We start from the raw sequence: 13,234 nt of genomic DNA on the forward strand, positions 1-13,234 counted from the left end.
TTAGTCTGAGTTCACACGCGGTCTTCTGATTCAAGGCTGTTCCCACTACCACTGCTCTCACATGTGAGAGCCAGCGTAATAATGAAATAAGACATCTATCTGTTCTCTGTGTGGAGGACTATTCTAGATGTTATTTAAAGTTTGGTAATCACATTGTTCAATAATTTTATACTGGAAAAATAAAAATTTTATACTAAATGGAAAACAAAAATTTATACATTTGGGCTATCCCATATTGACCAACATGGGTATCTAGAGATAATTTGGCAAGTTCCTTAAAAAGCTTATAAGAAATGAAAATCTGACAGGATAAAAAGCTTTGAGGAAGAGCCTAATCATTTCAAATGCATTTTACTACATTTTTATTAGGGAAAACCTTGAATGTGACATAGAATTTCAAATTTTTGAATGCCAAAAGACAGAGGTTTTACATAATTACTTAATCAACTTTAATAGAAAATCTTGTTCTCTACACACCTAAGGTTCCAGTGAAATCTTAATCCTCAATGCAAAATAAATGGGGGGTTATCATTCATTTAAGATTAAGACTAGGCTGTAAGAGTACAGATTTATTTTATGAACTTCCAAATTTCCAGGCTAGAGATGGAAACTAATAACTTGAGGAAGAATCTGATTTATATTCTGATGTTCAGTTACAGATAAATATTTCCATTCTCTTAACTATTGCCAAGAGCTAAGAGACTTGTTAGCACTGCTGGTAAAACAGGGAAACATCATCACTGAGAACATTACAGTCGAGCAGACAGCAAATGACTTCAACTTATAGAATCTGGATTCAAGTCACAGCCCATAAGCTGCAGCATATAATACTGAGTCTCAGTTTGTCGGTCATAAAAAGGGGGTGGTATTGTTGGGTTTACCCTTATAGACTTTGGCATCCGAATGATATAATGGCTATGAAAATGCTTTGGTGACTCAGTAATCCCTCTCGTGGATATTCATTCAAGAGAAATGAAACATCTGTCCACACAAAGACCCATATGTGAAAGTATATATCAACTTTATTCATAATGACCCAAAACTGGAAACAACCCAATGTCCATCAGCTAGTAAATAAATAACAAATTATGGTACAGCCACACAACAGAATACTACTCAGCAATACAAAGGAAAGAAATACCTGAAACTCACAATAACTTGGATGAATCTCAAAAGTATTATACTAGATAAAAGAAATCAGATAGAAACAAAAGGTTACATACTGTACAATTCTGTTTATATGACATTCTGGAAAAGGTGAAACTATAGGGACAAAAATCAAATCAGTGGTAGCCAGGCACTGAGGCAGTGGAGGGGGCTAGTTCTGACTACAAAGGAGCATGTGGGAGCTTTTAAGGGTGATGAAAATATTCCCTCTTGACTGTGGTGGCCACATGAGCACACTTGTCAAAAAGCATAGAACTACATAACAAAAAAGAGAGAATTATATGTAATTATACCTCAATAAATCTGACCCCAAAAAGTGCACTGGGAGATCAGGGAATACATTATTTCACCTTTGAAAGACCGGTATGGTACACTATGGCCCATAAATTTATTATTTTAATAAATCAGAATTGAAAAATATAAAGCACTATATAAACATAAGCTGGTATTAAAGAAAGCAATACAGAAGATAGTTCTAACTCTAAAACCAAATTCCTCTATTTTATTTTTAAGCTAAAACTATATTTCTCTAAACTACCATAAATACTTTCTTACAAAGAAGCATAAAATAATGCTAGTCAAAAATGCAGAACACAGTAGTTTTATATACAATACAGTTGTTAAAAAATCATCTTAGCATGAATTAAAACCTAGAAAATACTATATCAAAGAATTAAGAGTAGTCTGTGTTTCTAAAATAGAACTATGAATGATTTGCTTTCCTTTTTCTACTTCTATATATTCTGTAAATTTTTAAAATATGAAATATTTTTATAATGGCAAACATTTAATTTATTTGGGTAGTATGACTTAAGAGTCAGATTATTGTGTATACAATTATAAAAACACATTCAAAACACAAACTGAGGTTCTTAAATATTAAACTAAGCCAACTCTAAGTACTTATAATATCTTGATTAAAAAAAGGACCTCAGGAATGTAAGAACAAAGCTAATTAAGTAAATGCATATTGCATAAGCATCAGTAATCAACAAAGCATTAGATTGTACCTATGCTGATGTTACCTGCATTATAATTTTTCTTAGATCAAATGGCTATTTAAAAACAAATATACAAAATAAAACATCCTCAATCAGCCTTTATTCAAAAGAATAAACATAATTATGTTAAGTTACAACAAATCCACTTTGACATAGTAATACGCTTTAAGAACATCTAACAAACTTTCAAACTTCAAACAAAAATTTCTCAGCTGAATCTTATCATCATGTTGTTCATTATAAATTCCAACTGACTGGTAAACTTTTGCTCTGAAAATGATATAAACTTAAGTGAAACACTACTGAGAATAGTAGTGTTCTCCGTTGGCTAAATAAATCAGCATACAAGTTCATGTGTCTACGTGACTTCCAAACTATGTGAAATGGTACCCACTTCTTACATAAACCTAGTAATAAAATTTTAATCTTATTTACTTTAAAAGTTCCCCAACAAATTTCTTTAAAATAATCCCACTGGGGTAAGGTGAGATAGGTATAGATGAGACTGGACTGGCCATTTGCAGATCACTGTTGAAGCTGACTGACAGGGTAATGGGAATTATTTTACTATTTATTCTCTCTATATTATTCTTGAAAATTTCTCCCTATTTTATATTTGAAAATTTCTATGTCTCCCAATGAAATTCTCATTTTTGTTTTAATATAATAATTCAACAGGTGAAACAGTCAGTGAAAATAAATTTTAGTCTCTACTTCCAAATTTTAGCAGCTATTTTAACCACATTAAACATTCAAAGGGAAACAATGACTTATTATTTTCTTAAATTACATCAGGCCTAACTCAGTACTTTTGGACATTCATTTCAAAGATTCTCATGAGGGGTTAACTGAAGCAAAACAGGACAAACGCGAGTTAGAGCCACAACTTTTAAGAGCAAGGAAGTAAAATGAAGAGGAAAATAACACTATAAGAAATAAGGTAAGGTTTGTAAGAGAAAAGAGAAAATATCGTATATTGTAAACTAAAATATTACTAGTATTAGTAACAAACCAAGATAATTGTAGCAAGAAGCTAACATAGAGTTTAATTAGCACTGATTAAGGAAAAAGGAAGAGAAAGTTAATTTTTTTAGTTTACTGTGATTAAGAAAGTCCTGAAGTTATCTGAACTACTTATATTTTTAACTTAAGACAAAATACACTTTAAAAATTACAATTATTAATAAAAAGTGTTTTAAAATCCTAACTTATGTCAAAAAATTTAAGATTTAATAGTTAAATAAATTTTTAGAAAAAAGCGGACTGTTGATTTAGTACATAAAAATGCTAAGTAAATATTCAGATAACCAGTGAAGTGCTAGAATAATGCATCAAAGATCTCTGCACCTAAGTGAATATTTTCATGAAATATGTTTATATCATCCTAAATATGACCATAAATATTAGCCAAAAGTACTCACAAGTCAGTAAGGGTTTTGTTTTTTTTTTAATTCTTAATACAAAATGCGTCTTGAGATTTCTGGGGTAAAAGCATAATATTGATCCAAATTTTAAACGTTCTCCCACAGCAGAAGGAAAAACCAGAAACATCTTGTTAAAAGCAAAATCATATATTACCTTTTATTTTTCCTGAAATAGGACAGCTAAACCACTCATTACATGAGCAAGGAAATACACCAAGATGACAATTTTTACTTTCTTGATGTTTAAAGTTAGATTTCTTTCCTGTCAGAAGCACAAAACAAATATTTGTGTAGGGACTACCCTTATTTGTAGCAACTTGTAGGAGTGGCAGGAATGACTGTGCTGCCTCAAGGCCACACTGGTAAAAAATATTTACATAACTATGAGCTTCCAAGGAAATTTTTTTATATTTAGTTATTTCAAGAGTTGCAGAGAGCTCAATATAAACAAATGTTCTAACTTATCCTCATAGTACATCATCTCAACACTACAGAAGCTGTTCAAACCAAACCAGAATAACAAAAAGAAAATCTAAATTCCCTCTGAGGGAAGGAAGGAATGTCTTTCTTTAAACTTTTATAGCAATGCTTATTTCTGTACACGTTCTTCCTTTGTAAGTTTAAGGAGAAAAGCTCTTATTTTCATCGAAAACGTCAATGTGAAAGCAGAATTTTGAAAACTTACTATGTGCAATGAAAAGCAAAGCCTCATAAATTCTTAACACTTTTTTTTTTTAAATCCTCACCCAAGGATATGTTGACTGATTTTAGAGAGAGAGAAACATTGATGTGAGAGAGAAACACCCCAACCGGGGATCAAACCTACAACCTAGGCATGTGCCTTGACCGGAAATGGAACCCACACCTTTCGGTACACTAGACAATGCTCCGCTCCACTGAGCCACATTGGCCAGGGCCCCAGCAATTCTTAACCTTTCAAAAGCATCAACTACCTTGAGAATCTCTTGAAAGCTATGGGCTTTTTTTCCTTTTTCATACTGTACATATACAACTTTTAATATAATTCTGAGGATGCCATAAACCTTTAAGGGATCCAAGAACCCCACTTAACAATTCTTGGCACATGAAATACCAATAACCAATCTGTTCTTCAAATGAAGAACATAGGAATGAAAGAGGGCATTCCAATTCAAGTTTCTATCAGACCAGTTAGGCTACCCTCCACACTAGAGCAAAAAGACAAGAACCAGGGATCTATTGTCCACCCACCCACTCCAACCACAGCAAGAAAAACAGCCAATCACCCTGGCTGGTGTGGTGCAGTGGTTATAGTGTCGGCCATCACACCGAAGGTGGCAGGTTTGATTCCCAGTTAAGAGCACCTATCTGGGTTGCAGGTTTGATCGTCAGGTCCCAGCTGGGGTGTGTGCTCCAGTGTGTGCGGGAGGCAACCAATCAATGTGTCTCTCTTACATCAATGTGTGTGTGTCTCTCTCCCTCCCCTCTTCCACTCTCTCTAAAAAGCAATGGAAAAAATACCCTGGGGTTAGGATTAACAACAACAACAAGAAAACCAGCCAATCAAAACAAACAAACCAAAAGCTTCTCTTCAGGAAAATGATCAGCCTCGGAGGAAAGAACACATTCCAGCATCAAGGGCTTCCCTACCCAAGTGAAACTCTCCAGCCTGTGTGTGTCAGCCCTGCCCACATATACAGTCTCCCCACCATGCTTTGAATAGCTCATTCTTAGTTACAATGGACACCTAAGTAATACTATACATTTGAGGAACGCCTGCCACATGAGAGACATAAATTAAAAGAAAAACCAATCTTGGAAGAAAGATAAATCCAAGTAACAGAATAAACTTCAGATAAGTAACCTCAAAAATATCTGAGGAGAAAATATTGCATTAAAAAACAAGTGAACGTGTTAATACAAAAATTAACAAGCAGAAAATTGAGCTTCTAAAAATGTAAAGTTATGGCAAAAATTTTAAAATTCCATACAAAGAGTTCAAAGGTAAAGTCAAGGAAATTTCCCAGAAAGCATAAAAGAAGATTAAAAACAGATTTAAGACCTACGACACTATAAAAGCAAGGAACAATCTGAATATGAAATTAAGAAAATAATTCCTTCTATATCACCACCAAAAAGAATAAAATATCTATGAATAAATTTAACAAAAGAAGTATAAGATCTGTACACTGAAAACTACAAAATATTGTTGAAAAAAATAAGATCTAAATAAAAGGAAAGATATTTCACGGTCATGAATCAGCAGAGTTAATGCTGTTAAGATGGCAACACTTCTCAAATTGATCTGATTCAATGCAATTCCTATTAAAATCCTAGCTGGCAATACCAAAGGCACAATCTATGAAAGAAATAACAGATAAGCTGAACTTCATTGATTAAAAACTTCTGTTCTGCAAAAGACAAGTAAGAGATGAGAAGACAAGCCAGAGGCTGGGAGAAAGTATTTTGAAAAGACTTATCTGATAAAGTATATTATCCAAATACACAAAGAACTCTTAAAACTCAACAATAAGAAAACCAAACAAGTCAATTTAAAAAGGGGCTAAAGATATGAACAGACACCTCACCAAAGATGACATATAGATGGCAAACGAAGCATATGAAAAAAATGCTCAACCAATGAGGAATTGCAAATTAAAACAACATACCAAATGTACTCTTTAAAACAGTGAACATTCGAAACAATGGCAATATCAGATGATGAGGGTGTGGAGCAACAGAAACTCTAATCACTGTTGGTGGGAACAGAAAATGTTATGGCCACTTTGGAAGGTAGTTTGGAGTTTCTTACAAAAGTAAACATACTTTGAGCATATGTTCAGAGTTGAGAATTTATGCCCACACAACTACCTACACATGGATGTTTGTAGCAGATTTATTTATTTCATGTAGAATTTTTTTATTATTGACACTATTACAGATGTCTCCCATTTTTCCTCCCTTTGCCCCCCTCCACTCAGCCCCCATCCCACCCCAAGCCTTCCCACACTACTGTCTGTGTCCATGGTTATGCATATATGCATGTATGTTCTCTGGCTAATCTCTTCCCATTCCCTCTGAGATCTGTCATTCTGTTCCATGCATCCATGTCTCTGGACCTATCCTGTTTGTCAGTTTATTTTGTTCATTAGATTCCACAAATAAGTGAGCACATGTATATTTGTTTTCCTCTTAATGGCTTATTTTTCTTAGCATGATAATCTCCAGGGTAAGAGCTCATTTTTTATAGGTACATAGTATTCCAGTGTGTAAATGTACCACATCTTTTTTACCCACTCATCTACTGATGGGCACTTGGGTTTTTCCCAGATCTTAGCTATTATAGCAGGTTTATTTTTAATTGCCAAAACCTGGAAGCAACAGGGATGTCTCTGTTCAACATAGGTGAACAGATAAACAAATTGTGGTACATCCAAAAAATGGACTGTAAATCAGCAATAAAACAAAATAAGCTATCATGCCAAAAAAAAAGATATAGAGTAACTAAATGCATATTGCTAAGTGAAAGAAGCCAGCCTGGAACCGCTACATACTGCATAATTCCAATTACATAACATACTGAAAACAGCAAAACTATAGAAACAGTAAAAAAAATTAGTGGTTGTAAGGGGCTTGGCCCGGGGGGTGATGCGAGGGAGGAAGAAGGGCCAAATGGAAGCACAGGGGATTTTTAGGGCAATGAAACTATTCTGTATCACACTATAAATGGCAGATATATGACATTATGCATTTGTCAAAATCCATAGAACTATACAAGACACTGAACCCTAAGGTAAATTGTGGGCATCAGTTAATAATAGTGTGTCAATATTGGTTCATCAATTATAACAAAAGTATCAACTAAGGCAAGATGTTAATAATAGAAGAAACAGTGAGTATAAGGGAAGAGGTACATGGGGTCTTTCTGTACCTTCTGCTCAATTTTTCTGTCAACTTAAATAAAAACTACTCCAACAAGTAAAATCTATCATTAAAAAAAATCTTAGCTGGTTTTAATTGGAGAAATTGACAAGATGATCCTAAAATTCATATGGTAATGCAAGGGAACCAAAATAGTCAAAATAATCTTGAAAATAAAACAAAACAGAGAAACTCATACTTCCTGATTTCAAATCATACCACAAAGCTGCAATAATCAAGACAATGTGGTACAGGTATAAAGATAGACATATAGATCAATGGAATAAAACTGAAAATCCAGAAACATGCTCCAACATTAAAGATCAAATTATTTTCAACAAGGGTGCTATGATAATTCAGTGGGGGGGAGGGGGGAAGATAGTCTGTTTAACAAATGGTGCTGGGACAACTGGATATCTACATGCAAAAGAATGAAGTTGGAACCCTACCTCACACCATACACAAAAATAAAATCAAAATAAATATAAGTGCTAAAAGTATAAAATTCTTACAAGAAAATATACAAGTAGATCTTTGTGACCTTGAGTTAGGCAATGGTTTCTTAGCAACAACACTAAATGCGTAAGTGACAAAAAAATTTCTAAATTAGGCTTAATCAAAATTTTCAACTTTTGTGTTGCAAATCATACCATCAACAAAATGAAAAGACAGATAATAACAAGTGCTGGTGAGAACGGAGAGAAACTGTAATCCCTACAGACTGGTGGTGAGAATGTATGCAGTAACTTCGGAAAATACTTTAGCAGTTCTTCAAAATGTTAAACACAGAAATATGACTTATCAATTCCATTCCTAGGTATATACTCAAAAGAAATAAAAACATATATCCACATAAAAATATACATGAATATTCACAGCAGCATAATTCACTGTAGCCAAAAAATAAAAACAATCCAAATACCCATGGACTGATAAATGGATAAATTAAATGAGGTATATCCATAACAATGAAAAATTATCTGATCATAAAAGAATGAAGTGGTGATACCTACGATAACATGCATGAACCTTGAAAACATTATGTTCAATAACATGAGCTAGACATAAAAAATAACATATTATATGATTCCATTCATATTAAATGTACAAAACAGGCATATAAAGACATACAGAGTAGATTAGTGGTTGCCTAGGGGTGGGGAGGAAAAAATGGGGAGTGACTACTAATGGGTATGAGGTTTCTCTTTAGGGTGATGGAAATGTTCTAAAATTACATTGTGGTGATGGTTGCATAACTCTGTGAATACTAAAAACCTTTAAATTGTACACTTAAGCCGGTGAAATGTATAGTATTAGAATTATATCTCAATAAAGCTGTTTAAAAAAACTAAGACACAGAACATCATAGACTCATACTAATCAGAGTTTCAATAAGGAGGATATTATATATAAAAATAATATAAAAGGGAATGTTCTAGTTTTCAACTCAAAATAAACCCCTCCTCTCAGAAAAGATTCACAGGTGGCCAACATAATGTCCATAAAAAAAGACCCACACCAAGAATAAGGAGATAAAACTAAACATTTCCAGAGAGAAGAAAGAAATTAACAAAGATACCTACAGAGACTAAACAACAGATTGTCATCAGACTTCTTACCAGCAATATGGAATGCCTTTGAAAGTATTATCAATATTAACCAAAAGCTTTCTTATTTAAATACTCTCTTACAAGCAAGGTATTGTAAATAAAATCTAATTTTTCATTATTTGAACTAATAGAAAGTATAGACTTGGAGAGTCAAAAAATAATTTGGAATTTAAGTGAATTTCCACCTAAACATGAATATAGCAATTGCTATGAGACTTTATTTCTATTAATGAGTAATGAAGCTACACTGCAACAACCTGGGAAGTGAGCACAGATTCCCCACAGCACAAAGCTGGAATTAATGTACAGACTACAAAATTTTCAGTGAGGACAAGCCTAAGTAGACATGCCATATCGAAACGTCCATGTATAAAATTAGGTGATATTAAAGAATTACTGGTAATTTTAAAATTGCTCATAGCTATGTGTTGAAGAGTTCTTATCTTTAAAAGACAGGTTTTAGAATTATGGTAAAATAGTATCAGGGGTTTGCTTGAAATTAAAACAGCTGGGGTGGTCAGAGTAGGAGAATAGAGATAAAACAAGGGTAACTAAGCATGAGTTAATGATTGCTGTAACTGCTAATCATAACTGCTATTCATACCCTCATCTCCTTTTGTGCTTGAAAATGTTCATACTAAAAAAATTAAAAACCAATCACTCAACTAACAAACATTTCTAGTTAAATGTTTTGGTTTGAAATGCAAAGTAAGAATAAACAGAGCTAAGGTGGTGACAAACTACACTCACGTAAAGGCCATGCTACCTAGGATTTCAACTATTAATGAGAAGAACCAAAATGTCAGAATTAAGCACAAAATGCCTCTGATCTATAAAAATCATTAATACTTCTAGTGCATACACACAATTGCTCTTATGTCAGGATTATAGCCAAGAAGTAGCTGACTCATACATAGAATTCTAGTATGTGTGGTTAATGAATTTCTTAGCCAACAGCCAATAACTAGAAGGGAGGCTAATAAAATACAGACACACAAAGGGCATGAGACTGCTGCTGATCTAACAGGATGGAAAAGAGAGAACAGTTATGTAAGAAATGAAGTTCACCACTTTATGAAGAGTATGATTAGTGGAAAGGCCACAGGCCTTGGAGTCAAAAACACAGACCACATTCTACAGCAACTTAATAGCTATATGAACCTAGCCAAATTACTTAACCTCACTTTTCTCTTCAGAAAATGACAGTGGTAGCTACATCACTAGGCTTGCCTTGATGACTGAAAAAGATAATTATCAACTATCTCAGAAGCCAATTTGCCAATCCCAGATGACAACTTGCCTACAACCCTGTGAGGAACCCTGAGCCAAAACCACCCATATCAAATGCTCCCAGATTCCTAACCCTAAGAAACTTCATGAAATAATAAATGTTTACTGAATTAAGTTGCTACATTTGGAGGTAACTTCTTAGAACAGACAACTAATACATTACATTTAGTGTACAATTTGTCTATTATTTGACTAATTTTTTTTTCTAAATATAGTTATTTGGTCTCTTTGCTATGTAAACTAGGTTATACAAGAGAAACCCTTTAGTTCATCTGAACAGAGTGCTCATCACCTTGTAACGGTATGTTTAGAAAGCTGGATATTATTTTCAGTACTGAACTTCTTGAATCTGACCCTGCTTGTATGCAAGAGAAGTACAGGGGCAAAAGCCCAGAGCACTGTGCCACGACTGAGTACCTCAGGCCCTCATCTAATACACTGTATTATACATACACTCTATGTCTGTATATATGTGTCTATATCTGCTCTACAATATATTTTAATATTAAGAATAAGTACCCTTTAGTCCTACCTGAATAAGGCATTTGCTCACATCACTAGCACAGAGTGCTTTGTTACAGCTCAGTGACACAGGGATCCACGTCAGGAACATCAAGATGGCTAGAGTAAGCGTAATAACAGAATGTGACTTCATGTTTCTTCAAAGACAATCAGTAATTCCCAGGAAGCTAAACAAACAAAAACAAACAAAAAACTTGAATCCAAAGGTAAGAACTAGAGCAAAAACAAATACAAAAATGTGAAACAATACAAATAAACCAAAACTCATTGTTTGTGTTAGACTTTTGACTGATCATTTAAGTCACTCAATGAAAGATTAAACACAGGGGAAAAAAACCACCCTACAATTTTATATAATAATGTCTTGTTGACCACCTCCAAAGATCTAGAATACTGAAATTTCTCAGACTACCTAGCAATGATGACTGTAAAAGTTAAAATGAATATTTATGTATATATGTCAACAGTAACTTGAGAGTACATCAAGCAAATAACGAGTTTCAAAACTGCACTGCTACTGTTCAACCTTAGTTTTAGGCCCATTAGTGAACTTTACGCCTGTATGAAAACTATTAATACTGTATTATAATTTAAAAACACTTAACAATATGTTAATTCTTAGAATTAAAACAAACTTTTATGCAAATTATTCTAGTAATGATGACTGTCTCACTGTTTCTTAGCATAATTAAAAAGCAACAGCTCAAAGAAAGGAGTTGAGAGTCATTCCTTAAATAATTTAGCAAATAACAAAGGGAATAGTAAATTATTAACTGCATTAAATGTGAAGCTCTTCTGATTCTATGCCACAGTACCATAGATTCTTCAAAGTTATTAAGAAAATATTACAGTTTAAAAAGAAGAAAAAGGGGGGGCGGGGGGAGACCAGCACAAATTCTGACAGTGGTTAAATAATCAACGCGGCTATTAAATTTTTAAAAAAGAGAAAATATAACTTCTTGGGATTAAAACACCCCTCCACACCCACCCAAATAGAACCAATTAAAATAAATGACTACTGATGTAAGAGGAATAAAAGGTGCGTTTATGGGGCCTTTATAATGACTGTAAATTTTTATACTAAGTATTACTAAGCACAATAAAGCCAAAACAGTAAGGTGAAAAGAAGAAAGAGCTTCGTACCCAGGATGACTCAGTTTGAAAGAGTAAGCCCTGGTGATTGCTACCGAGGCCCAGAAGTTTTCCTAAAGACCGTTAGTAACCCAATTATCTAACTTCTTTGACAACACATACCTAGGAGGATAATTTTTGGAGCCAGCAGTACACATTTGTGGAGGCCAAAGAAGGTATTTGAACACTGATTTTTCCAGAACTAGTTTTCATCTTACAGCTACCAAGGAGAGGTTATTTTTGTGTTTTTTCATCTCCTACGGTTGTCTTCATCCTACTCCCAAAACCTTACTGAAAATATATTCAAGTAAATAGGGGCACGTACAAAGCAGGCAGCAGAATTATTCAAGAGGCTTCTAGTTTTTTCTGAGCTCAGAACAATGCCCACGAACGCAGCTTTCACACCCCGCGAGGAGTCTCCCGGCCGGGAGCCGGCCCGGAGGCGGCCTGACAGCGCCTTTGTGCCGCCGCCCGGGCCCCGCGCGCGGCGGGCGAGGCCGCCGGCTCCTCGCGCCCCAGGGCCGGGCCCGGAGTGCGCGCCCGGCGAGGCAGGCACCCGGGCGCCCGGCCTCCGCCCACGCCCAGCGCCCACCGGCGGCGGCACCCCCACTTTGTCCTCCGCGTAGGCGGGGCTCGGCCGCGCGCGAGCGCCCCGAGTCCCCCGCTCCCGAGAAGCCCGCCGCGGCCGCGGCCCCCGGCGCCGCAGACGCCAGCCCCGGCCCGCCCCGCTCACCGTGCGCCGCCGCACCGCGAGGCTGCCGGCCCTGCTTCCCGGCGGGTCGGCGCAGCTCGGGCGCGCCGCGGGCCGTGCGAGGGAGGCAGGCCGCGCCTCCGCGCAGTCCCCCGGCGCCACGCCCGCGAGCTCGCGCACCTTAAAGAGACAGGCCCGCCCGCCGCCTCCCACCCCCGCTCCCGCCTCCCGCTCACCACTCCTCCCGGGCCCTCCCCGCGCGCCCCGCCGCCGTCAGCTCCCGCCCGGAGGCCTCTCTCTCTCCCCCGCGCTCCCTTCAGCTCGCGCCACCGGCCCCGCCCCGCCCCGGCCCCGCCCCTGGCCCCGCCCCCAGCCTACGGACGGGCCGCGCGGTGGCCCCGCCCCCTCAGGAACACGCCCCCCTCCCGGGCGCCCACGCGCGCTTTCAGTCGGCCCGCCCCCCGCCCCATCTCAGGACTCCGCAGGCCCTACGGTCAG

General features: G+C 36.7%; 1 protein-coding gene across 3 annotated transcripts in view; it reads right to left on the reverse strand.

Moving 5' to 3' along the window:
* The window catches only part of TWSG1 (twisted gastrulation BMP signaling modulator 1), a 32,277-nt gene extending 19,395 nt beyond the window's left edge, over nucleotides 1-12,882 (reverse strand). Inside the window, exons 1-3 of one of the 3 annotated variants that reach the window (XM_087818944.1) lie at nucleotides 12,779-12,853; nucleotides 12,169-12,336; nucleotides 10,925-11,081 (exon numbers count right to left, since the gene is read on the reverse strand). In XM_087818944.1, the coding sequence (XP_087675070.1) occupies nucleotides 10,925-11,047 (123 nt within the window). In that variant the 5' untranslated portion in view covers nucleotides 11,048-11,081; nucleotides 12,169-12,336; nucleotides 12,779-12,853. Of the gene's footprint in view, nucleotides 1-10,924; nucleotides 11,082-12,168; nucleotides 12,337-12,370; nucleotides 12,464-12,778 lie in introns of those variants that run through there. The other 2 variants (XM_087818943.1, XM_016208918.2) reach the window with 2 other exon arrangements.
* Between the last annotated feature and the right edge of the window lie 352 nt (nucleotides 12,883-13,234).

This window comes from Miniopterus natalensis, chromosome 7 (assembly GCF_054644295.1).
Source record: "Miniopterus natalensis isolate mMinNat1 chromosome 7, mMinNat1.hap1, whole genome shotgun sequence".
NCBI classification, from domain to species: Eukaryota; Metazoa; Chordata; class Mammalia; order Chiroptera; family Miniopteridae; genus Miniopterus; species Miniopterus natalensis.